Source organism: Chanodichthys erythropterus, chromosome 13 (genome assembly GCF_024489055.1).
Source record: "Chanodichthys erythropterus isolate Z2021 chromosome 13, ASM2448905v1, whole genome shotgun sequence".
Classification (NCBI taxonomy): domain Eukaryota; kingdom Metazoa; phylum Chordata; class Actinopteri; order Cypriniformes; family Xenocyprididae; genus Chanodichthys; species Chanodichthys erythropterus.
In genome coordinates this window covers 25,286,882-25,313,320 of record NC_090233.1, presented here as the reverse complement: position 1 = coordinate 25,313,320, position 26,439 = coordinate 25,286,882, and the positions used below count along the sequence as shown (strand labels likewise).

The window sequence follows — 26,439 nt, the reverse complement described above, 5'->3', positions numbered from 1 at the left end:
GGGAAGTTCAGAAAGTATGAAATAATAATGCTGACAGATTTAAAACAGGCTTGTTTTTTAAATGTACACTACCATTCTAAAGTTTGGGGTCAGTAAGATTGTTTTTGACCAAGGCTGCATTTATTTGATTAAAATACAGTTAAAACAGTAATATTGTGAAATATTATTATGATTTAAAATACCCATTTTCTATTTTAGCATATTTATTATTAATTTATTTACTCTTGTGATGACAAAGCTGAATTTTCAGTATCATTACTCCAGTCTTTAGTGTCACGTGATCCTTCAGAAATCATTCTGATATGCCGATGTGTTGCTCAAGAAACATTTCTCATTATTATCAATGTTGAAACCAGTTGTGCTGCTTAATATGTTTGTGGAAACCATGATACTTTCAGGATTCTTTGATGAATAGAAAGTTCAAAAGAACAGCATTTATTTGAAATGGAACTCTTTGTAACATTAGAAATTTCTTTACCGTCATTTTATTGCACCCTTGCTGAAAAATATTATTATTATTTTTTTAAATCATACTGGCCTCAAACCTTTTGAACACCAGTGTATGTTACACAGGAAAGTATTTCATACAGCAAATCATTTAGCTGATCCTTCCTTCACTTAAGTCACGGAAATTTAAAGTGCCAAATTGATCATTTTATTAAATAATATCTAGAGAAATGAAATGCTCTCGAGGAACACTGATGGATGCAGTCAGTGGCAAGGAGAAATCTTTTCCTTCTGTCGGTGCTTACCTGATGTAGTAACATCAGATTTGTGTGCTGGCAGAAAGAATGCCTCAGTTTGTCCTCAGCTGCCAGGCATTGCTGTACCACGCTGACCCGGCATTCATATGCCCACATGCCTTCATACTTACACTGCTGCAGTTGTTGTCATGAGCCTCCACTTTGTTGGTCTTATGTGTTAAATGCACTTAATTTATCTCACAAGCGACAGTGATAAAATTATAAACTTATATTCAGAGTTATATTCAGCCATATTATCACAACATGTTGGTTCCCATGTACAAAAAAGTAGGTCATCTCACCATCAATTCTCACTATCTTCAAATGTGTGTGTGACCTGTTAGCTATGTCAAACACTCTGTCACAGACATGCACACACTTTACCTCTCGCTACTGCCACCCTGTGTGTTTCTCACATACACTGTACTATGAGGAGATTAAAGTGAGTCGACAGCCCCCCCAGGGCTGTGGTTATTCCTTAAATAGGACAGCCTCTAGCAGCTAAAGCAACATAGATTCAACATTGGCTTATTGACTAAACTCAGTATATACACTGCTGCCCCCTGTGGTTAAGATGGGGTACTACATCAAGTTGCTGTGTTGGTTACACACTACTTTTTTAAAAGTTTGGGGTCGGTAAGATTTAAAAAAAAAATGTTTTTTAAAGAAGTCTCTTATGCTCATCAAGGCTGCATTTATTTGATCAAAAATGCAGATAATATTGTGAAATATTACAACTTTAACTGTTTTCTGTTTTAATATATGTTAAAATGTATTTTATTCCTATGATGGTAAAGCTACATTTTCAGCAGCCATTACTCCAGTCTTCAGGGTCACATGATTCTTCAGAAATCATTCTAATATGCTGATTTGGCGCTCAGGAAACGTTTCTTATTTATTGACATTGTGATTTTTTTTTTTTTTTCAGGATTCTTAGAAAGTTTCAAAGAACAGCATTTATTTGAAATAGAAATATTTTGTAACAATGCAAAAGTCTCACTGACCCCTAACTTTTGAACAGTAGTGACTAGTGTGAATATAGAGCATATTATGTTGTGAGATAAATTGAATATATTATTATATAAAGTTAAAAAATAATACAGCATATTGTGTGTGTGTGTCCTTACTCCTGTGTTTCACCTATCTTTCATGTCTCTTTTTCCCTCTTCAGGGAGTGCTAGACAGGATTTCCCAGATCCAGCCCAAGTTGATATTCTCAGTAGCAGCTGTTGTGTATAACGGCAAGCAGCATGACCATATGGAGAAACTCCAGAACGTCGTTAAAGGTATAAAGCACACATTTCAGTGCTAGATTGTTCCCATCATGCCGTCTTGTTGATATGTTGGCATTTCATTGAGCATAATATATTTGTATGTTTTTCCCATCATCTCTTTCAGGTCTCCCTGACCTGAAGAAGGTTGTGGTCATTCCATATGTTCGCTCTCGACAAGAGACGGACCTCTCCAAGATTCCCAACAGGTCTGTGTATCTATGTGTGCTAACAATCATAATATACATAGAAGTTCAATTCACTTTACAAAATGTGTTCATTTAAATTGCCTCAACATCATCAAACATTAGGAGTTTCAGGTAGATAATGAAAAGCTTTTAAATACCTTTTATTCACTTTTAATAATTAATACTTTTTCAGCAAGAATGGATTACATTTGAATAGATTTAATTTGATTTTTGAACTTTCTATTCAACCCTTTAATGACAGCTACTGTTGTATGTTCAGATAAGATCTAAGACTGAGTTGTCTTAGGACGGAGTTAGTGCTGACTCTCTGTTTCTTTCAGTGTGTTCCTGGAGGACTTTTTGGCCATGGGTAAAGAAGGGGATCAGGACCCTCAGCTGGAGTTTGAGCAGCTGCCCTTCTCTCATCCTCTCTTCATCATGTACTCCTCTGGCACCACAGGAGCTCCCAAGTGCATGGTGCACTCTGCTGGGGTAAGTGTGTGTTGTGCAGAGTCCAAATGATATATTGCACTGCACAATGCTTACTTGATGTATTCATTTTCAGATTCATTTTGAAGCATTCCGTCGTTCCGATGCTCCGACCATGACAAATAAAGAAAGAAAATAGATGCTAGCATTTGTTTTGCAGGTGTACAAATATCAACATCTAAATGATCAATTTTGGACCAAATTTGTTTTATCATTGTTTGTATTTTTATTATTGATTTTGGTTTGAATAGAATGGTGTAGTTATAACTGAACTAATATTTCAGTCTACTAAGTTTACCCTTGAAGGAGCCAATAAATAAAAATAAAAATATGAGATGGGAGGAAAAACTGTTAATGCTTTTACGCTCTTTCGCAAATGTTTTGTGCTCCCCTTAGAAACTTTGTATTCGTTCGCAAAATGTATGCGTTCCCCAAGAAACGTAGTGTTCCTTCGCAAAACTTTTGAGTTGTTTGCGAGCGAGCGCAAAGTTTCTTGGCTGAATGCAAAACTGTTGCAAGAGAACACAAAAGCATTGAAATATATATTTTTTTCATCCCATCGCATATTTTTTTCTTCATAACCCTTCCACTTGGTTTGCGTATTAAACTACTACATAATTTCTCTTGGTTGTGATTTCTGTACATTTATGCCAACATCACATTAAAAATGTGTAATAATGCACCTCCTTCCTAATGCATGTTGGTTATCAATTGCAAAATCTATTGAATCAGCAACATGGACCACTAGATGGCAGTAAGAGGCCATTTTAAAACCTCTACAACACTCTAAGCCAGATGCAATTGGGATGAGCAATTATGTACACCATTCCCATCTCTTCTGAATTCATTTCCTGTATAATCCCAACATTAGGGACACAGCAGCCCACATGGATGTAAATCAACGGTGGTTCTTATACACATACCCACAAACATACAGGTTCCACAGAAAATTCATCTGAAAAATCAAGCAAGGGAAAAGCGGTGCTTGATCTCGTTTTGTGCTTCACAAACACACCAACCAAGCACATACAAGTGTGTTTATAGCACTGTTTTTTTTTTCTTTTCCTTTTCACTTTTTCACAGCTTTTCCCTTCAGCCTTTGCGGTATTTGCGCCTCTCTTGCGTGCTAGATAATTAGAGCGCCGTGTGTATGAAAACACACAATCACACATATGTACACATACAGTCGCATCTCTCTCGCTCTTCTCGCTCTGTGGAGGATCAGTGTGCTTTTATGAAAACAGTACTCATGTTGGGTTGTGGCAGTTAGAGTGAATAAAAACGCTCAACATTAATGCTTTCACTAGGATAAGTGTTAGACGTATGCTACAGGGTTTGTGGTGGTGTTTTTTTTTTTTAATCCATGCAGTGTCACTGATCCTTTAATTTAGTAATTAGGTCATTCCCTGCCTGGCAGAATACATCTGAACATATGACACCAGCACACGAGTATGAACGTGAAGAATGCGAGATCCAGAAAAACAAATGCAATCCTCGACTGTTTTTATGTCGCCTCTATTATTACAGATTTTACTTAGCCATTTTTTTCACCAACTTGTCTCAAGGTGATTTTTAGTGAATGTATGAAGTCATTTGCCCTCAAGTTCACACAGACGTCCTAGCAAAGTAACCACAGGTGTTGTTCATCACGTTAACTATGAACATGTTCAGTGACCAGCTACCAGTCTGACCCTTTTGTTCTCCATTCCCCAGGGCACTCTCATCCAACATCTTAAAGAACACATTCTCCATGGCAACATGACCTACAATGATGTCATCATTTATTATACTACGGTATGTATCTGCGACCTTAAATGCGTTACTACACCATCGAGGTGGGAAAGTTATTTTTCTCCAATGACGTCCATTCAAAAGTTTCCATGTATTCTAAATTGAATCATTTTTTGCAAGCAACATAGACACTACCAAAAGAATGGGGTCAGTAAGATTTTTTTTTTTAACGTTTTTGAAAAGTCTTTTTAATGCTCACCAAAGCTGTATTTATTTGATCAAAAATAGGGTAAAACGCAAATATATTGTGAAACATTATTACAATTTTAAAAACGTATTTCCATTTGAATATATTTTATAATGTATTTGATGTCTGTGATCTCAAAGCTGAATTTTCAGCATCATTACTCCAGTCTTCAGTGTCACGTGATCCTTCAGAAATCATTCTAATATGCTGATCTGATTCTTAAGAAACATTTCTTTTTTTTTTGTGGCAACTGATACTTTTTTCAGGATTTTTTGATGAAAAGAAAGTAAAAAAAACAAAAACAGCATTTGCATAAAATTCTTCACTGTTGCTTTTGATCAATTTAATGTGCTTGCTGATGATAATAAAAAAAATAAATAAATATATAAATATATATATATATATATATATATATATATATATATATATATATATATATATATATATATATATATATATATATATAATATAGTATTTAATTATTTATTTTTTTTTTTTTTTTAAAGTTCTAATTTCTGTCTTTCTTACTGACCCCAAAATTTTGAATGGTAGTGGCATTTACAGCTCAGATGATTAGCAGCATGCAGGTTGTGTACTTCTACAGGTATTATAGATCTTATTGTGTTAATGATATAGTTGATTAATATTATTTTGCGCCACCCCCACAGGTTGGGTTCTCTGCCTAAGTCATTTCATAGGCAGAGAACATTATTACATTTTGATGAAAGATTATGAACAGACTTTTTTCTTTAGAATAACGTATACTCATGAATCATACACAAAAACAACAGGGACATTTATTAATAAATCAGGTTAACATCATATTCCGTGATGTCTTTGTTAGGGCAATGTATTTTCTTTTCATCTGCATCTTTTGTTTGCAAAATGAAGGTACACATTATTTTCAATATTTGCTTTGTCCAGTGTGATATTCAGAGTGATATTTTGAATTTGAAATAGTCAATTTTGAACACTGTTTGTTAAACACTGTGGAGTAGTTATGTTTATCTACAGAAATCTGGTCAAACACAGGACAGAAATGTATTCTCTGACCCAATCTAAAAGCAGGTCTCTCTTTTTATGTGCAGACGGGCTGGATGATGTGGAACTGGCTGGTGTCCTCTTTAGCCGTTGGGGCTTCTGTGGTCCTCTACGACGGCTCTCCTCTTATTCCCAGTGCCAATGTACTGTGGGACCTCGTAGACCGTCTGGGGTAAGTGTGTGTGTGTATGTGTGTGTGTGTGTGTGTGTGTGTGTGTGTGTGTGTGTGTGTGTGTGTGTGTGTGTGTGTGTGTGTGTGTGTGTGTGTGTGTGTGTGTGTGTGAGTGAGAGACACTCTGTGATGAAGGTGTCACAGTCAGGAGCTTCAGTCTGTCTTTTTCCTCATGCCCGTGCTGTAATTGGCCGAGGTGTGGCAGTGCTTATCACCAGCATCTGCTGTGCCCTTTGTGTAAATGACACCACATCACCACGGCAACCTGATTTAAAGAGACTGGTCTAATTGGCCACCTCTAATGTGGCATCGATTTCCTTTCAGAGTTTACTTGTTATTGATCAGAAATGATCGAAGTGCAACACACACTGGAGCTCTTTGGATCACACTTGATGTGTGGGTGTGTGTGTGTTTTTGAGACATATCAGGACACAAATTTGTATAATGACATGTGTATGACATAGGTGTTACAAGGAGAGGGTGACTTATGAGGACATTACCCCATGTCCCCATTTTTCAAAAGGCTTATAAATCATACAGAATTGTTTTGAGAAAGTAAAAATGTGTACAGTTTGCTGTGGTTTAGGTGGAGGGTTGGCGTAGGGCGATAGAAAATAAGGTTTGTACAGTATAAAAACCATTACACCTATGGAATGTCCCCACAGTTCACAAAAACAAACGTGTGTGTGTGTGTGTTGGTTTGCTCATTTTCAGCCTCTTTTGGCTGCTGCTGAAAGCCTCTATTCTTAACTTTCATTGTCTCGCCTTTTCCCAAGAGGAAGAAAATTGAGTCATTTTTTTTGCAGCAGCAGCTTTTGGGAAAGCCAAAACATGCACACATTTTCATTACTCACCAGACCCGTGTGTGCTGCTTCAATTACTTCAGAGACATGTTCATTTTTAAATATTTTAATTAGGCCTATTAATTGATTTTAAAATATACCTAAATCGGTATCACTTTACAATAAGTTCTCATTTGTTAACATTAATTAATGTATTAACTGATATGAACTAACAAACAGTATATTTGTTTCAGTATTTATTAGTCTTTGTTAATGTTAGTTAATAAAAATCCAGCTGTTAACAAATACAACATTTGATGATTATAATGTATTAATTAATGTTGAAATTAATATTAACTAAGATTATTAGCTTGCATATTACTAGTATATTGGTTGTTTATTAGTTCTTATAAAGCTTTTATAGACCTTATTCTACAGTACATCCCTTAATCCTACCCGATACCTACATTTTAAACGCTACAAAAACTACCTTACTAACTATTAATAAGCAGTAAATTTGGAGTTAATTGAAGCAAAAGTTGTAGTGAATGCGTGTTCCCTATACTGAACCTTTTTTATTTTTTATTTTTTTAATGAAATTAATACTTTTTTTAGCAAGGAAGGGACAATTATAGTGTTTCCAAAAATTTTCCATTTACTATCTTGCAATTAAAATTTAGTTGAAATAAATGTGGTAAATACTTTAAAGGTTCCATCGTATTGAAAATTGAATTTATCTTGGCTTATAATGGTTGAATAACAAGGGTTCAGTACATGGAAATGACATACAGTGAGTCTCAAACACCATTGTTTCCTCCTTCTTATATGAATCTCATTTGTTTAAAAGACCTCCGAAGAACAGGTGAATCTCAACATAACACCGACTGTTACGTAACAGTCGGGATCATTAATATGTATGACCCCAATATATGCATATGCCAGCTCATGTTCAAGGCATTAGACAAGGGCAGCCAGTATTAACGTCTGGATCTGTGCACAGCTGAATCATCAGACTAGGTAAGCAAGCAAGAACAATAGCGAAAAATGGCAGATGAAACGATAATAACTGACATGATCCATGATAACATGATATTTTTAGTGATATTTGTAAACTGTCTTTCTAAATGTTTCGTTAGCATGTTGCTAATGAACTGTTAAATGTGGTTAAAGTTACAATCATTTCTTACTGTATTCACGGAGACGAGCCGTCATTATTTTCATTTTTAAACACTTGCAATCTGTATAATGCATAAACACAACTTCATTCTTTATAAATCTCTCCAACAGTGTGTAATGTTAGCTTTAGCCACGGAGCACTATCAATCTCAGAATCATATGTAAACATCCAAATAAATACTATACTTATGCGATTAGACATGTTGCATGACGAACACTTTGTAAAGATCCATTTTGAGGGTTATATTAGCTGTGTGAACTTTATGCAATGATAGAGTCAAGAGCTCGGGAGGGGGCAAAGAGCACAAGTAATTAAAGGGGCCGCAGCCTGAATCGGCGCATTTTTAATTATGCCTCAAAATAGGCAGTTAAAAAAATTTAATTAAAAAAATCTATGGGGTATTTTGAGCTGAAACTTCACAGACACATTCAGGAGACACCTTAGACTTGTATTACATCTTGTAAAAAAAACGTTTGATGGCACCTTTAAAAGATTCCTGAAAAATGTCTATCATGTTTTCCACAAAAATATACATAGAAATGTTTTCAACATTAAGAATAAGAAATGTTTCTTGAGCACCAAATCATCATATTAGAATGATTTCTGAAGAATCATGTGACCCTGAAGACTGGAGTGATGATGTTGAAAATTTACATTTGCCATCACAAGAATAAATTACATTTTAAAATAAATTAAAATAGAAAACTGGTATTTTAAATTGTAATTATATTTCACAATATTACTGCGTTTACTCTATTTTAAACAGTAAATGCATAAATAAAAAAATAATAATAAAATTCTTTTTTTTTTTTTTTTTTTTTTTAACATTTATTTTTGGCATTTTTGCCTTTTATTATGATAGGACAGTGATTAGACAGGAAGTGAAGTGGGAGAGAGAGATTGGGGAGGGACCGGGAAAGGACCACGAGCCAGGACTCGAACTCGGGTCGCCCGAAGCACATTGGCACATGTCGGCGTGCTGCCCATGAGGCCATCGGCACATTATCTTTAATAACTAATGTTAACTAATGAACCTTATTGTGAAGTGTAACCAAAACTTCTTTCAAAAACTATAAAAATCTTTAAACTTTTGAACGTTATTGTACATGATTTACTGAAATTAATTGCAAAAAGCACCTAAATAAAGAGCAAATTTAAGTCAAGCATTGAATAGACATTACAAAAAAATTACTTTACAAGGCGGTTTGTTTTAGTTGCAAAGAGTAGAACATAAGCCTATCACAGTCCAAGTCCACAGCAATTTTAATTAGCAATTGAATCTGTCAAGTCCGTCTGAAGTGATGTTCATTTCTTACATTCATTCTGTACTATCTTTTTTTTAAGTGTCGGTCTGTGTACATGTTCATCTTTGGCCATTTCTCAACTTTAAAAACATGTCTCAAAACCCCTGCGTTCAGTTCCATGCATTTGCACTCTGTCTTACTGTTCTGAATGCAAGAATGCGTCCTGTGTGAATTGATTCTCTGCGATCTGCTTTTGGTAAATGTGATTTGGCGAGGCATGTTGCCTGTAGTAGCAGCTGAGCTTCAAGCTTGAATTGCTCTAATGGTAGGAATATTTCTTATTGTGGAATGGTTCAGGTGGCATGCTTAAATAGTGCCACCCCCCCCCCCCCCCCCCCCCCACATTATTTTTAATTCACATTATTATTTAAATGAACGTGTTAAATTAACTGTCCTAATTTTGCAAGGCAGCTCTGGTTTGTATCTGAGAGTATGTTGGTGACACCAATTAAGTTATTCCTCTGGGCAGTATAGGGTTTATTCAGAGTTCATTGTGATAAAAAAAAAAAGTTAATTTTAAGTCTAGAGAATATGCTGTTGTTTAGTATACATCAAACCCACAACCATTTACCTGTTAATCCTTGTCATTTAAAGTCAGCCTGAATTTAAAATTCATCCATTTTGTAAATCTTATAGGTCTTAAAGGGATAGTTCACCCAAAAATGAAAATTTTATCTGCTTACCCCCAGGGCATCCAAGATGTAGGTGACTTTGTTTCTTCAGTAGAACACAAATGATGATTTTTAACTCCAACCGTTGCCGTCTGTCAGTCATATAATGCGAGTGAATGGTAACACAATTTATAAGAGTCAAAAAATATGCACAGACAAATCCAAATTAAACCCTGCGGCTCGTGACCACAAATTGATGTCCTAAGACACGAAACGATAGGTTTGTGCAAGAAACCGAACAGTATTTATATGATTTTTTACCTCTAATACACCACTATGTCCAACTGCGTTCAGCATTCGCTTAGTGATGTCTGATCGCGCTCTGACAACGGCAGTGATGTCTTGCACTCATTGAAGTATATGCGTGAGACATCACTTCCGCTGTCAGAGCGTGATCAGACATCACTAAGAAAATGCTGAACGCAGTTGGACATAGTGGTGTATTAGAAGTAAAAAATTATATAAATAATGTTCGGTTTCTTGCACAAACTGATCGTTTCGTGTCTTAGGACATCAATGTGTCGTCATGAGCCGCAGGGTTTAATTTGGATTTGTGTATTAATATTTTTTGACTCTTATAAATTGTGTTACCATTCACTCACCTTATAAGACTGACAGACGGCAACGGTTGGAGTTAAAAATCATCATTTGTGTTCTACTGAAGAAACAAAGTCACCTACATCTTGGATGCCCTGGGGGTAAGCAGATGAACATCAGATTTTCATTTTTGGGTGAACTATCCCTTTAAGCCCAAGGTATACTTTGGCCATCGGCGTTCTGTGACTGTCTGTCTGCGTGATGTAATTTTCATAATTCATGTCTGTGTGCAGCCCAATTTTTGTGTCTTTATTATTATACTAGGAAGATGTTTACATGGTGACCTGTTTTATTTCAAAAGAGCAAGGAAAATCTTGTTTTTCATTCCTTTAAACATTAAATTGGGCCATTTTTAGGTAATACTACCTACATATGGCTGGTCAGTGAAACAATTTATTCTGCTCGTAAAGTGCTTATTTCAAGAGTAGTAAAACAGAAAAAGCTTAGTACACCTAAAAATGGAAACTACAAAACTCAAGCTTAATTCTTTTGATCTTTTAGTCTTTATGAAATATTTTGCAGATCCTAGTTCATACGTATTCATACCCTTGTAGTTTGCACACTTCTGAAACACATACTGACACGTCGTACGTGTTATGACAGATTTCAAGCTTCTTTCAGACTTTGTCCATCTAGTCTTTAATTATGTTCAGTATCCAGACGAGAGAGCACTAATGAGCAACAGCCAATAAAGTTGCGAGAGAGCGATGGTTTGAGAAGCTGGTGCAAAAAAATAAACAGAAAAACATCAAACTGCTCCCCGCTCTCACCAAGCACTGTTTCATCTATATTTTTCAACTCTGATTCTTATTTTTCCTGTTCTCTGCAATTCGGTATAAAAACAATCGCAAGCTCTTCCTCCATGTTGTCTTTTTATATGTTGACAAGAAACATGTCTCCCGTTGCTTTAAGTATGTTTGTGAGGGAATGTATTCTGGGATCGTCGCTTCAGTCCAGGTCTGTGATCAGTTGTGTAGTTTGCACAGTGCAAATTTGTAGACATTTGCCTTTGTGACACAAATAAAGTTCATCATTTCAGACTGAATCAACCCATCTACCCCTCTTCTGCAGACAAGGTAGAACTCTCCCTGTTGTCCACCTCATGATGAATAAAACATGCTCTCCCTTTTGTCCCTCTATGTTTAGTTGTACAAATATACTGATCCTGGATTAGCTTTTATCTTGTGCTGCTCCCCTTTCAGATTAATTATGTTTAATGTTTACAAATGATCAATATTCAATCAGAGGGCAGATGTGGTGTCCATGTAGATGTGTGAGGGAAACCTGTTCTGGACAAAGGGCCATTGTGAAACTTGGTCATGCAAGACAACTCTTTCTTTGTCCCATATTGTCACTGTTGGTAAAAATAAATAGCCTCTGTTTTTGGTCTTTCATAAGACCGAAGAGACTAAAAATTGATTGTATTGAAGTGTAAGACAATAGATGCAATGCTTTCCCCATAGTTTGAGGTGAACCTGCAACCAGTTCTTCAATTCAGTTTTAAATTCAATCCAGAGAGTTACATTCATTGAGTCTTATCTTAGTTTGCTGGAGTTACCTAGCTTTGCTGGCTCTAATTAAACATACCTATTTGTAATTTGCAAGTAATTCTGTACTCCTTGATAAGTACACATTGATAAATGTTTGTTTGTGGTTTGAACTAAAGTTTGCTGGACACAGCCATCCAGGACTTGCGTTGAAGAGGTCTGCACTGTTGAGCTGGGCCATTACATAATTGGGGGCTCGTCCGGGACTCGAATTGAGATGGTTTTAAAGTCAAGACTGAGCTTATTACAAACCAGATAACAAAATGTATGCATCACTACACATTTGTTTTCACATGACTTTCATAAAGCATGGCTATATTAAGTTGGGATAGCCTTGGATCTGAATGCCGTTTCTCAAGGCTGCATTGGTGGTAGCTGATGGATCTCAGTTTTGAAGCTCCAACTTGTTGGTTACAAGCCCAGATCTTTCACCAATAAGCCAAGTATCTAGTCAATACCAGGTTAAGATTTGGTCTACACATATATTGTGATGGGAGTCTAAATTAATTATATTTGCTTGGGTTTTTACATCTAGAGGCCAAAACTGCAACAAATCCAGTTTACATGCATGACTCATTTACCAGTTGTAATTTTCCATGTGCAGATGGGGCTAAAATTATGTTCAAGTAGCCCTGGCTTGTAAGAAATGAACTGTCTGAATATTTAGATGAGCTTCCTTGAATATTAGAAAAATGAACAATCCCGTCATAAATTCAATGGACAGACTATGTAGTAAATCAAAGGTTCATGATGTCATAAATGTAAGGAACACATCAATGGTTAATCATATCATTAGATTGGCACTGGCAAGTTTTCCCTTTTTTCCCTCGCCTGACTGATATCTTGCTTGTGAAATCACGTTCCATTTCATTTCGTATTGAATGCTCTTCCTACATACTAAATGACCCATTACTAACCAGGCCTTGCCAGCTGCCACCAATCACACACAAGCAGGACGTTGTCATGACACCTGTGTACACAGGGGATGTCTCTTTTTTTTGGAAACTATAGAGAGGAAAAACCGAGAATGACAAACAAGTTTAGATGGATACTGTTGGAAACTTTTTCCTCGACGAAGCAGAGACCAGGAGACGTTGGGATATCTTTCAAGCAGAAGTTACTCTTTATTGAGAAACGCGCTGTGTGCGTTGCTGTAGTCATCCAAGTCTAACTAAAGCAGTGTACTTGGTAGTTCAATACATTCAAGGGGGGAGGGATACATAGAGTAGGGGTGGAGACAGTCTAAACAAAGCATGCAAATGCAGTGCAGGAATCAGCCCATTCCCTACATTTCCCAGCAATGATCTGATCAGCATAACTGTGACATTCAAATGCATAGGTGCTAATCCAATCAGCCTGACAGTATCGCTCATACCTTTACATTATCATAGAGACAAAAGCACTGATGTATCTTGAGCTTGTCCTGCCAAATGGTCAGGAAGTGCATGAAGACAAAAGGTTTGTCACACACACCTGAGCTGCCTGCCTTGATCTCCTTTGAATGTCATTATCTTTACCTCAAAATGTAAAACACAATGTACATAAAGTTTTCAGTTCATATACTATTACATTGGAACCTAGATATAACATAGTACAAATTTGTAATCCCACAATACTTAATTACATTTATGTGCAGCTTCTGATAGTTTGCACATTATTTGTACAGGTTTTGTTTAACTTATGTTATTTAAGACAAAGAAAGTCTCCCAAGCAAAAATCCAACTCGTGCTTGTTCATATAATGCTGTTGAATTGCAGACGTGAAGTTTATTTATTAATTGTCTCATGTTTGTGTTGTCAGTATTCTGAAGAAGCTTTTGGAGCTGTACATTATAAACACTAGAGTACATAGATTCCTTTTTTAAGTCATACATTGGTTAGACTAATTTTTTTTTTTTTTTGCAGTTACAGGTCTGCTCTGATTTGCATTTAGGAATGCACAGTTTCATATATTATACAACCTGTATAGTACTAAGTCCATTCTGCTGTAAACACAAGGAAACAGTATGCTAGACAAATGTAGATTACACTAACACAACCATGTTAACAGCATTTAAGCTTGTCTGTGCTCTTCAGATATTACACTGCCATGACCTCCATCCCTGATTTCTGACCGTGAGTGATTCCATCAAGAGATGGCTGACCGAGGCCTCTGCAGGTCAACAGGCCATTTAGATCAATTTCACCTCATTGACACTGAAAGTGTTCCGCTCTTTGTTCTAAAGCGGGGAGATCTAGATTGCTGTGGAAATTAGGTGTTTGTCTGAGATGTGGCCTAGTGCAGTGATTTCCCAATCAGGGGTATACGTATCAGGTGTTGGGTGTAATGCATTGCCAAGTAATTAATTACTGTAATTTAATTACTTTTCCCTTGAAAAAGTAAAGTAAGTGATTCTTATTTTTTCTGTAATTTAATTACACTTACTTCTGATGTAATTGCATTAAATACTGTATAGATTATAGAACAATTCTATATTAAACAATAGTGATTTAACATCAAAATGTAACATCTAATGTTAAAATGTATGTTTTTAAGGTAACCTTCTCCCTTTAAATACTTTGTCCAGTTCAAGAACAATTTATGCACTTTTATGTTATTCATTTGAAAGAATTAAAAGAGCAGTTTCATGTCTATCCTTGTATTGTTCAGCTGGTCGAGGTTAATATGGGACTTAGAAATGAATTAGTATTAAGTAATGCAATTACTTTTTAGGGAGAGTAATTTAGTACTGTAATCTAATTATACTGTTAAATATGTAATTAGTAGCTAGTAATTAATTACTTTTTTAGAGTACCTTACTCAACACTGCACATCTCTGAAGTTCTTTAAGGATGCTGCCCTTTAAGGTGACGATACACAGGGCAATTTTTTGAGCATTGTTTCTTAGTGATGTTGTTTGGGCACTTTCTTATTGAGAATGGGCAACAAATTTCTATCTGGATACTTTAGATCAAAATTTGTTGCCCATACTCACTGGGAAAGTGCCCAAGCAACATTGCCTGGCAACATTTCTCAAAATGTTGCTCTGTGTATCATCACTTTTATTGTACCTCCTAAATTGCAGTTTTGTTTTGCAAGCTGTAAGAAGGCCATTTCGCCTTTTATACATTCAAAATATATACCCAATTGTTAACATCCGTATTTTTCCATTATTTTATTGTTTGTTGACAGAATCACGATTTTTGGGACTGGAGCGAAATGGCTGTCTGTGTTGGAGGAGAGAAATCTGAAACCAGGTGAGCTGCATCTCTTTTTTTTTTTTCCATTTTTTTTTTTCTTTCTTTTTTTTTTGCAGGTACAAAACATCTTTTTTCTTGCAAATAAGTTTGTTTGCTTGTTGTTTATTTACTATTTTATTTAATAATTCACTTAATTTTATCACGGGAAATTACGTGGACGATATGTGAATCAGTGTCCATCATTTTGCTAGCAACTGGTGATAAATAAAAATGCCACATCGCAATATTGAAAATATTTCCATTTTAAACCATGAAGGCAAGCTAGATATCTAATCACACAAACAATGTGAAAACTTTGCGTGAGAGTTATGCCGGTGAAGAAGTCTCACATGCCAGTCAGTTATTCACTACAGAAAATGAAAGTAAAAACTGACTGAGCTTTTTGCATGCTGCATTTATGGTGCATGTGGCCCATAATGAGAAAAAAATGAGCATTTTTTGTGCATGCGCTGAATGCGTCTTTCCGCTCTCACGGGCAAAGGAGTATCTTTGAAAGTCCCGTCCTAATGTCACCCATGGTTTTTACTATACAATATTTCAATATTAATTAATATAATATTTAAAGAGTTTTATATTATTATTACCAAAAAAATTACATGTAGCCATCAAGTGTTTCTCATTTAAATATTACTTCAAGCTTTTCAGTCAATAATGTTGTTTGAAAATTTTTTATGATATAATAAGCAATGGCAGATCTATTAAGCTACATTTACACTGCAAGGCCTAATGTACAGTTTTTTTTTTTTTTGCCTGTTTACATTAACAAACCTACTTTGAAGTGTGTTTGACCATCCATGTGCGTCTGTGAGCCTTGTGCACAGAATTAAGGCTGTTCCCAGCAGTCTCTTTCCCAGCAGTCTCTAAGGCCCTGTTTCCACCTGATATTAATGCATTTTGCTTGATCAGATCACAAGTGGACAAGGGAGATGCATACCCGTTTACACCTGGTGTTTTGATCCGTCTCTTTTATCCACTTTCACTTCTGTCCTGATTTCTTTGAGGGGAGGGTCTATGGGTGGGTACATTTTAAGTTTTTTTTTTTTTTTTTTTTCTTCAGTTCTTTCAATCTAATGAACAAAGTAAGCTTGCGCAATTTACATATGCTTGGTAAGTTAACATATTTCAAACCAAACGGGTCTTCAGCCGACAGTTTAAATCCCATCTGGCTAGCGCGCTTACCTTACATGTTAGATAAGTGGGCGGAGAGTAGATGGTCTTTTGTGGCTGTTCCAATACATTGAACCACATGAGTGTTTCCAACCATTTTAACCGTCATGTCTGTCATGAAAGCCATCAAATTAGTGGTCTTATTTTATAAAGAGTCACTTTGAGAACTCCTCTGATGAAGAGATTTTTTGAGCACATGTGGTTTCCCATGCTGGGTTTAAAAAAAGAAAGCTTATAATGAAAATCAACCCTATTTTATCTGGATTCAAGGCTATTTCAGAATGTCCTTTAATGGATAAAGATTCAGTTATGCCTATGCTAACCAGCCAAACCTTGACCCCTTAGACATAACTGTTGCTGTGTAAGTTAAATTAAATTTCATATTCAATCATATTAATATGTGTATATTAATGTTAAATGTAATATTACACTAATTTCATATTTATTAAATTAATATGACATTAAATTAATATTCAATTAATTAAATAACTGGTGCTGTTAATTAAAATAAATTTAATTATATTAAATCAAAACAAATAAATATTACATTAAATTAATATTAATTTAATTAAATTGCAGTCAAACCAAAAATTATTCAGACATTTTTTATATTTTTGATATATTTTCACTAGTGGGTGCAGGACACTATAGGTAATTTATGCAAGTGAGGATAGCAAAATAAACTGTGACATATTATACCTAAAAATTCTTCATACAGTGGACTACCAGTAAAAACTGATAAAAAATTATTAAAGACACTTTGACCTGACCATGTTTTGCTTAAGTGTTATCTGACATAATTAAGATAAATTTTTTCTGACAGTTTAAATTTGAGACCTTGTCATATTTTATTACTATTTTATTTAAACTATAGTGAATAAACTGTATCAATGAATGAAATGTTCAAGGTGTCTGAGTAAATTTTGGTATGACTGTATATCTTTCTTTTCACAGTCAAATTAAATATCATGCTAAATATTCTGGTTTTCTACATCACATTACAGAAATTAAATGCTTTTTGAATGCCAATTCATGTTGTCTTTAAAGATAAAGCTCTTGGTGTGTTGGAGGAATTTGGGGGATTTATTTGTTTTGCATGTGTGTGGTTCTGAGGACTGTGTGTGTCGGGGGTCAGAGATGTGCTTCCTGGCCTTCTGCTGCTCCCTTTGGCTGCTTGACATTTCAGAGCGACACCTGTTAGCCTGTGGGGTGTGGCACTGGCTCTGATAACCGGGGAGAGAGACCCTCTCTACACAGGACCCCAGACGGGTGGCCTGGCATGTCGCCTGCATACATTTCAGTACAGTTTAATGTGGTTTATAATTCTGATCACTGTGAGCCATACCCATCTGCCTCCAGAATAAAATCCTTCTGAATAAATAACATTAAGCTGAGCTTTTATACTTCAGGACTGTTTATAATTTCAGAAATTGGAGCCTATTAAAAAAAGACCGCTTGGCTTTTTTAAATTTTAATATTATTAAACATGTTATGAGGTTGCATTTAAATATATGCTGTGGTTATTCTGTATAACTACTGTTAGTATTTGTGGAATAAAAATGTAGGGAACTCGATCTGAATTTAAAAATGAGCATTATTGTTGGTCTTCTTTTAATGCATTGCAATGTGTAGTAATTCAGTGAATGCAAAATTGAGTTAACATTGTGATTAATCTTTTCTCTAATACATTTTTTTTTTTTTTTTGTCCATTTGCAGCAAACACACACAACCTGCAGACGCTTCACACACTCCTGTCTACAGGATCTCCACTGAAGCCTCAGAGCTATGAGTATGTGTACAGCTGCATTAAGAACAATGTGCTGCTGGGATCCATATCAGGTGGGCTTTCTTTCTTTTCCTATTTTCATTGCATTGCATTTTCCCCTTCATTCTTTCAATTACCTGGCTTTTTTCCCCTCCTTTCCTTTTTCCTTTCCGTTTCCTCTGTTTCTTCTCTTTTCCTCTTTTCCTTTTCTTTCTTTCTTGCTTCCCCATTCCTCTTATCTTATCCTATCCTGTCCTATCCTGATCAACCTACTCTTCACTTTCCCTCCAATCATCAGCGCTCCAGCTCCTCTATATAGTGCGGTGTGTGTGTGTTTCGCAGTGTGATCTCATGCCTGCAGGGCCCTGTGGAAACAAATTAGCATCAGCGTTAACAGCTGTGGTGGACTGCTGATTTTGTGTGCATGAGTGTGTGTTTGTGACTGGGGTCTCGCAGCATGTTTCTCTCACACACCACCTGTGCCCAGTTTCTCCCTGCGGTTTCACCAGATGAGCTTTGCTCTCATGGCAGGTCAGCGGCAGCCTGCTACAGTCATGTTATTCAGATTGAACCTTTCAGAGCTATTTGTTATTTAACTTCTTGTGTGCAGTGCTTGTTACTGCAAGAATTTTAGTCTTTTCTAATTTATTGATGCTGATTGGTCATTAGCCCCTTTTCTTTTACAATAAAACATGACTTTATGACTGCTTCACTGAACAGAGGTTGCGAGATACTTATACTTGACGTTAGGGCTGGGCTATATATCGCATGCGATTGTCACGCGCATTTCGTCAGTAAAGCCGGTTCCCTGATTGCCACTAAATCACCATCACCTGCTTTCAAATGGAGCGGCATTTAATAGACAGAGCCGTAGTTAACTGATAAGCCACACAATATCGCATTCATATCGCAGATGAAACCCCTTCGATAATGAACGTGATATTGCGTGCCTTATCAGGCTCTGTCTATTAAATGCCGCTCCATCTGAAAGCAGGTGATGGCGATTTAGCGGCAATCAGGGAACCGCCTTTACTGACGAAATGCGTGTGACAATCGCATGCGATATATCGCCCAGCCCTACTTGGCATGCGAAGGCCAAGTATGGTAACCCATACTCGGAATTTGTCTTCTGCATTTAACCCATCCAAGTTAGTGCACACACATTAGGAGTAGTGAGTAGTGAACACACACACACTGCAAACCATGGACACGCACACTATTTTGCTATTGGGGGTTAATTGCCTTGCTCAAGGGGGCCTCAGTCATTTCCTGCCAGTATTGAGAATCGAACCCGCAACTTTCGGGTTACCAGTCTGACTCTAAAATCTTACAAACATGGTAACCATAATGGCCTTATGGTTAGTCAAACTTTTAATTTTTTTTGTTAAAAGATGCCCAATATGTAAATCTGAAATTATAGACAATTACTAATTACCTTAAATAAGTGAGAGAGATTTTGATGCGTTCAGAAGACATTTTTGTGCATGTCTGCCATGAAGCCTTTTTGATTTGCCATTTGGCTCACATTTAATACCGTGACAGCAATCTCATTGAATTCTGACACATTTGCAGAGCACATGAGCCTCATAACGTTTTAGAAAAAGGCTTTGACTGACGTTTCTTGACTCCAGAGGTTTTTGAAATGTCAGGCTACCTAAAGATGCCTGCTGGAAAACAGTAGCTCAGATACACAATGCTTGTCTTCAGTCCTGAGCTCAGATAGCCTATTGGCCCACTGAAATATTGAGAACCAGTTCGCTTTGTCCAGAATCGGTGCTTCTCTCAGATATGTGACTTCTGCCAACCTAAGGCAGATTTGACCTTGACCCCAATGTCAAGCAGAGCATATGTGACAGGGCTTGTTTCCTGCCGCTCCTGTCCCTGTGCCAGCCAGACTCCTGAGTGCACAGGGGCAGCTGGCAGGAAACTTTAACACTTTCAGCCACCCAGAATCACCTGAATCCAATAGACCCCCCCAATATCACCCACCATCTGTCACATACACACATAAACAAATAAATATAAATGTATTGTTCCAGCAACCTTTCTCTCTGTCTTTTTTTCCTCTTCTATTTCTCTTCAATTTTCTGTCTCTTTTATAATCTGACTTTACAGTCATTACATTTGTCAATTACTGAGACCTATTTTTATCTACAGAAGTGTCTGTTTGACATCTCCTCTCCATTTTTCTCCACGAAACCTCATTATTTTGAAATATTGATTGTCTCGCTTTTTCTTTTGGCTTGCAATATCAAATATCAGGTCCTTTTTTTCTCTCTTTCTCTCTCTCCACCTTTCTCTGTGCCGGCATTATAATGACTGAGCATCTGAACAGCTCACACGTGTTTTTGTGGGGTGACTCATTAAATATAGGACTGAACTTTCTCTACAGAAATATGAGACTGCAAATGCTTCTAGCTACACAAGCATAAGATTGTGTGCCACTGAGTTTCAAAATGTGTTGATGCAATTCATAATAACACAAGTTCCCGTTGCATTTCTTGTTGTTGCCACAAGGGGTACAATATTGTGCATTAGTGCATTAGATTCTCCTCGAACTGTTGGTCCTCCATGACAGTAGTTGACCCGAAAGAGAAAACTGACTGAATACAATGACAGTTTACACTAATTTAGTCAGTTTGTATTCAGCCAGTTTTCTCTTTCAGGTCACTTACGGTAATGGAGGAGCAACAGTTTGAGGAGAATCTTGCTGAGAAAGCTAGTTAAAAGCAACATGTTTAGGGTTGGCTGCCAATAAGCCATAGTGTTTTTTATTTCAAGTTTGAGTTTAGCTTATCACAGGTGATCCAGAGTGATTTTCTAATTGGTTAATGGTGCTTTAAGTCAACAATGTGACACACAAACTGCTACTTTTTGAAAAAAAATTGTAATGTAGCTACTTTTAGTTTGTTATACTTTGGTGGCTTATTGCTGGCTACCAAAAAGTTTCTTTGAATGATTAGTTCACTTTCAAATTAAAATTTCCTGATAATTTACTCATCCCCATGTCATCCAAGATGTCCATGTCCTTCTCTCTTCAGTTCAAAAAGAAATTAATTTTTTTTTTTTTTTTTTTTATGAAAACATTCCAGGATTTTTCTCCATATAGTGGACTTCAAACAGTTGAAGGTCAAAATTAGTTTCAGTGCAGCTTCAAAGCGTTCTACATGATCCCAGACGAGGAATAAGGGTCTTATCTAGAGAAACCATCGCTCATTTTCTAAAAAAAAAAAAATTAAAACTATATACGTTTTAACCATAAATGCTCATCTTGAACTAACTCTCTTCTTCTTCTCTATTTGAATTCCAGCAGTGTAGGCACTGTTAAGTGTATTTCTGCCCTCCTCAGGTCAAAGTTTGAACTAATTGTTATATACTTTCACTAGCATATTGTATATGACAATTTAGTTCAAACTTTGACCTGAGGAGGGCAGTAATACACTTAGCAGCGTCTACACTGCTGGAATTCAAATAGAGAAGAAGAAGAAGAGAGCTAGTTCAAGATGAGCATTTATGGTTAAAATGAATAAAATTTATTTATTTATTTATTTTAGTAAAGGAGTGATGGTTTCTCTAGATAAGACCCTTATTCCTCATCTGGGATTGTGTAGAACGCTTTGAAGCTGCACTGAAACTGTAATTTTGACCTTAAACCGTTTGGAGGCCATTGAAGTCCACTATAAGGAGAATAATCAAAAATCTTAATTTCTTTTTAACCGAAGAAAGAAAGACATGAACATCTTGGATGACATGGGGATGAGTAAATTATCAGGGAAATTTAATTTGAAAGTGAACTAATCCTTTAAGGCACGCTGAGGATACACAACAAGCTTTTTAGTATCATGTGGACCAGTTTCATTCCTGAAGAAAGCCCTGTGTTTGTTGGACCAAACAGATATTTGAGCACCTTTGTTTAGCTTGTTCCTTTTGTTCATGTCTGACAAACAGATCAATAAAGAAAGGGCTGCAGTATAGGAACTGTGATCTATATAAATGAATGCAGGAGAACAAAGCTACCGGAAAACTATGCCAGCAAGGTTGCATTAATGAAAACATTCCATCAGTTCCCTTTGCTATAGGAATGTCTTTCCTATATTGTGGAACATGGAGGATCTCTCTCGGTCTTTGAATTTCTCACCAAACCTTTGAGATTTTCTTGCCTTGAACATTTTGACCATCTTTAAAAACTGTATATTAACATCTTTAGTGTTTCCTTAGGTGGAACAGACATTATTTCATGCTTCATGGGTCAGAACATGACGGTGCCAGTTTACAGAGGAGAAATTCAGGCCCGAAATCTGGGCATGGCTGTGGAGGCTTGGAGCTGTGAAGGTGAGATATAGCTTTTGTGCTCAAGACATGGAGATCTTATATATTTACAGTGTCACCTACAAGAATGCAAATTAACTACATTATTAAATAAGATATATTTGTGTATATTATTTTTTTTTACCACCATTAAACACCATTTAGGAGGTTTACCTACTGTACTTTGTGTTTTGCCTAACATTACTACTTAATCATGGTAAAAACTAAAAACACTGCCTTTGTAGCTTCAATAACCTTGTTATGTTTGATGTGTTTTTCAAGGTAAGCCCGTTTGGGGAGAGAGCGGCGAGCTGGTGTGTTTGAAGCCCATCCCGTGCCAGCCCACTCATTTCTGGAACGACGAGAATGGCAACAAATACCACAAAGCCTACTTTTCCACCTTCCCAGGTAATCTTTTACGTGACATCACTCTATATCTGTTTTGAAACCTAGTGAGCAACCTCCATCGACAGCATATAAAGGCATCATAGGCATCATTAGGGCCCGAGCACCGATGGTGTGAGGACCCTATTGGAATTGCTCAGCCAATTATTCTTCTTCTCCAAATGAATCGCATTTTTGAGGGCCTAAGCGTTTTCAAAAACTCATGAAACTTTGCACACGCGTCAGAAGTGGTGAAAATTTACGTCTGATATGGGTTTCAGAATTAGGTGTGGCAAAATGGCTTGATAGCACCACCTACAAAATTTAAATTAAGCGCCCTTCGTGCTACGTTTCACGTACAGTTACGAAATTCGGTAGACAGATGTAACAGCCAAATACCTACAAAAAAAGCCCCTGGGTGCAAAGTTTGTAAACCCAACAGGAAATGAGATATTTTGAATTTTTTTCTACAAAATTTTGGCAGTTTTTGCCATTTCCACATGTTGTACTTTAACGAACTCCTCCTAGAGCTTTAATCAGATCAACATCATATTTGGTCAGTCTAATCTAAAGGCCTTTGAGACGTTAAATTGCGAAGATCTAGAGTTTTCGCTGAAGGGCGTGTCCGTGGCAACCTGGCAAAGTTCGATGTTTCGCCATGAAACAGGAAGATGTTGTAACTCGGGCATACAATGTCTGATCTGCCCCAAACTTCACATGTTTTATTGGAGTCCTGGCCTGAAGACATCTATATGACAATATACAGTTACAGTCATAGCGCCACCTGTGGGCAACAGGAAATTACATGTTTTACACTGTGATTAACTCCTCATAGAGATTAAACCAGAAGCACATCATATATGGCCAGTCTAATCTTAAGGCTTTTGAGATGTTAAATTGCAAAGATCTTGAGTTTTCGTTGAAGGGCGTGTCCGTGGTGACCTGACAAAGCCTGATGTTTCTGATGGGCCGAAACATACTCGAAAACTCATGAAACTTTGCAGATGCGTCAGAAGTAGTGAAAATGTACATCTGAGATGAGTTTCAGAATTAAGTGTGGCAAAATGGCTCGATATCACCACCTAAAAAATTTCGACGAAGTGCCCCTGACACTACGTTTCACGTACAGGTATGAAATTTGGTACACACATCTAACAGTCCAATACCTACAAAAAAATCTGAAAACCAACAGGAAGTCAGATATTTTGAATTTTCTTTGCAAAATTTGTGCAGTTTTTGCCATTTCCAGACGTTGTACTTTAACGAACTCCTCCTAGAGCTTTAATCAGATCAACATCATATTTGGTCAGTCTAATTTAAAGGCCTTTGAGACATTAAATTGCGAAGATCTAGATCTAGAAAAGATCTAGATCTAGAAAAGATCTAGATCTTTTCGCTGAAGGGTGTGGCCGTAGCGGCCTGCCAAAGTTCGATGTTTCGCCATGAAACAGGAAGTTGTTGTAACTCAGACATACGATGTCTGATCTGCCCCAAACTTCACAAGTTTTATTAGAGTCCTGGCCTGAAGACATCTATATGACAATATTCAGTTACAGTCATAGCGCCACCTGCAAGCAACAGGAAATGACATATTTTACACTGTGATTAACTCCTCAAAGACATTTAATAATAACAACATCATATATGGTCAGTCTAATCTTAAGGCCTTTGTGACATTTAATTGCAAAGATCTTGAGTTTTCGCTGAGGGGCGTGTCCGTGGCGGCATGACAAATTCTGATGTTTCGTCTTGAATGATGAAGCTGTTGTAACTCAAGCATACAATGTCCGCTCTGCTCCAAACTTCACATGAGTGATAAGAGTCCTGGCCTAAAGACATCTATATGACAATATTCAGTTAGTCATAGCGCCACCTGCTGGCAACAGGAAATGGTATGCTTTACACATCAGTTCACTCTCAGAAAAACATTTTAATATGCCATGATGTACCAAACATACTAGAAATATATTAAATCATGAAACACTTGGCAGATTGCTAATGTATGCGATTAAAGCCAAGAAACAGGAAGTTCTAGTATCTCAGGCATACAATGTCCGATCTGCTCCAAACTTCACATGTTTGATAATAGTCCTGGCCTGAGGAAATCTACATGGCAATATTCGGTTACGGTCAAAGTGCCACCTGTTGGCAGCAGGAAGTGTGGCACTTTGAAATGACTTGGCTATATTTCTCCTGTATTTACTCGCTTGCATCCATGTCACCCACTGTTCACTGTTTTCCTTATGCCAACGGGTGGCGGTTAGCCCGGGTGCGAGGGCCCTTTCATCGCTGCTTGCAGCTTTAATTCCAGAATGCATTGCTTCAAGCAGTCATTGCCTACAGAGGCCCTCTGCTACCTCCCTTCCAAGCTCTTAAGTTGAGAAGTGGTCACAGGGAAGTGCATTTTCTGATTTTAGAAAACAAACAAGTCGTCCCTTTGATTTAAGAAACAAACGTGCCACTTCAGTTTGTTCAGAAGAGGCTGCAGCTTTTTTTCGCTGTATTGATTAAATGATTTCTGAGGGCGAAAGGGGGGAAAAAAGAACCTGCCAGCCTTTGTTAGCACAAGGAAAATCTACTTGAAGCCTTATTGCTGTCAGTTGGAAAAGGCCAATCAGGGCAGTTCAGCTTAATTAGCATTTTCAGGCCGCCAGCATTCAGACATCTCTGCTTCGATACAATGTTGATGCTTCTTTCTGTAACTGTTTGTTCATCCTTCTCTGTGTTTATTTGTGTCTGTTCCTCCTCATTCAGGAGTCTGGGCCCATGGCGATTACTGTAAGATAAATCCAAAAACGGGAGGAGTCGTCATGCTGGGAAGAAGGTAACTTTCGCTTTGTTCTGCTTTGTTGTATTGCAGATTTTGATAGTCTTCTTTAGTTTCTGCTAAGATGCTTATAATATTGCTGTGTTATTGTATGGTGATAGTCCGAGATTAGTTATGCTCCTACATGATATACTAAAAAGCTCTATTTTTCTGTTTGTATTTTCAGTGATGGAACTTTAAATCCTAATGGTGTTCGGTTTGGGAGCTCGGAGATTTATAACATTGGTGAGGAATAAATTTCACACTTTTTCCTGAAATGAGGAGACTAATCTGAGCTGGTTTGGATCAGACTAAATTCACAAGTGGTTTTAACTACAGTAGATTATTGTAGATGAAGAATCTTGACATCCACCAAACCCTTTTTCAAAATAGAAGATATATTGGTACCATAATGGTTAATATATAATGCAGTCCCTTTTGAAAGGAGTCTTATGCTTATCAAAGCTGCATTTGTTTGAAAAAAATGTAAGTAAAACGGTAATATTGTGAAATATTATTACAATTTAAAATATCTGTTTTGTATTTTCAATTGTAATTTATATATGTGATATAAAAGCAGATTTTTCAGCAGCCATTAATCCAGTCTTCAGTGTCACATGATAGTTCAATAATTATTATAATATGTTCATTTGGCACATTTTTTTTCTATGATAAATATCAACTATTTATAAAAACAGTATTTATTTGAAATGGAAATAAATTGTAACAATTTAAAAATCTTTAGTGTCATTTTTGATTTAATGCGTTCTTGCTAAATAAAAATAATTTCTTTAAAAAAACTTTTGAATG

The 26,439-nt window shown here is 36.6% G+C and overlaps 1 protein-coding gene across 1 annotated transcript in view; it reads left to right on the top strand.

Moving 5' to 3' along the window:
* aacs (acetoacetyl-CoA synthetase) overlaps positions 1-26,439 on the top strand; it is a 44,360-nt gene that overhangs the window by 13,934 nt on the left and 3,987 nt on the right. Inside the window, exons 6-16 of the mRNA XM_067407732.1 lie at positions 1,915-2,029; positions 2,142-2,223; positions 2,544-2,694; positions 4,405-4,485; positions 5,758-5,882; positions 15,132-15,196; positions 18,083-18,205; positions 22,350-22,463; positions 22,722-22,847; positions 25,578-25,647; positions 25,817-25,875. Of these exons, the coding sequence (XP_067263833.1) occupies positions 1,915-2,029; positions 2,142-2,223; positions 2,544-2,694; positions 4,405-4,485; positions 5,758-5,882; positions 15,132-15,196; positions 18,083-18,205; positions 22,350-22,463; positions 22,722-22,847; positions 25,578-25,647; positions 25,817-25,875 (1,111 nt within the window). The remainder of the gene's footprint in view (positions 1-1,914; positions 2,030-2,141; positions 2,224-2,543; positions 2,695-4,404; positions 4,486-5,757; positions 5,883-15,131; positions 15,197-18,082; positions 18,206-22,349; positions 22,464-22,721; positions 22,848-25,577; positions 25,648-25,816; positions 25,876-26,439) is intronic.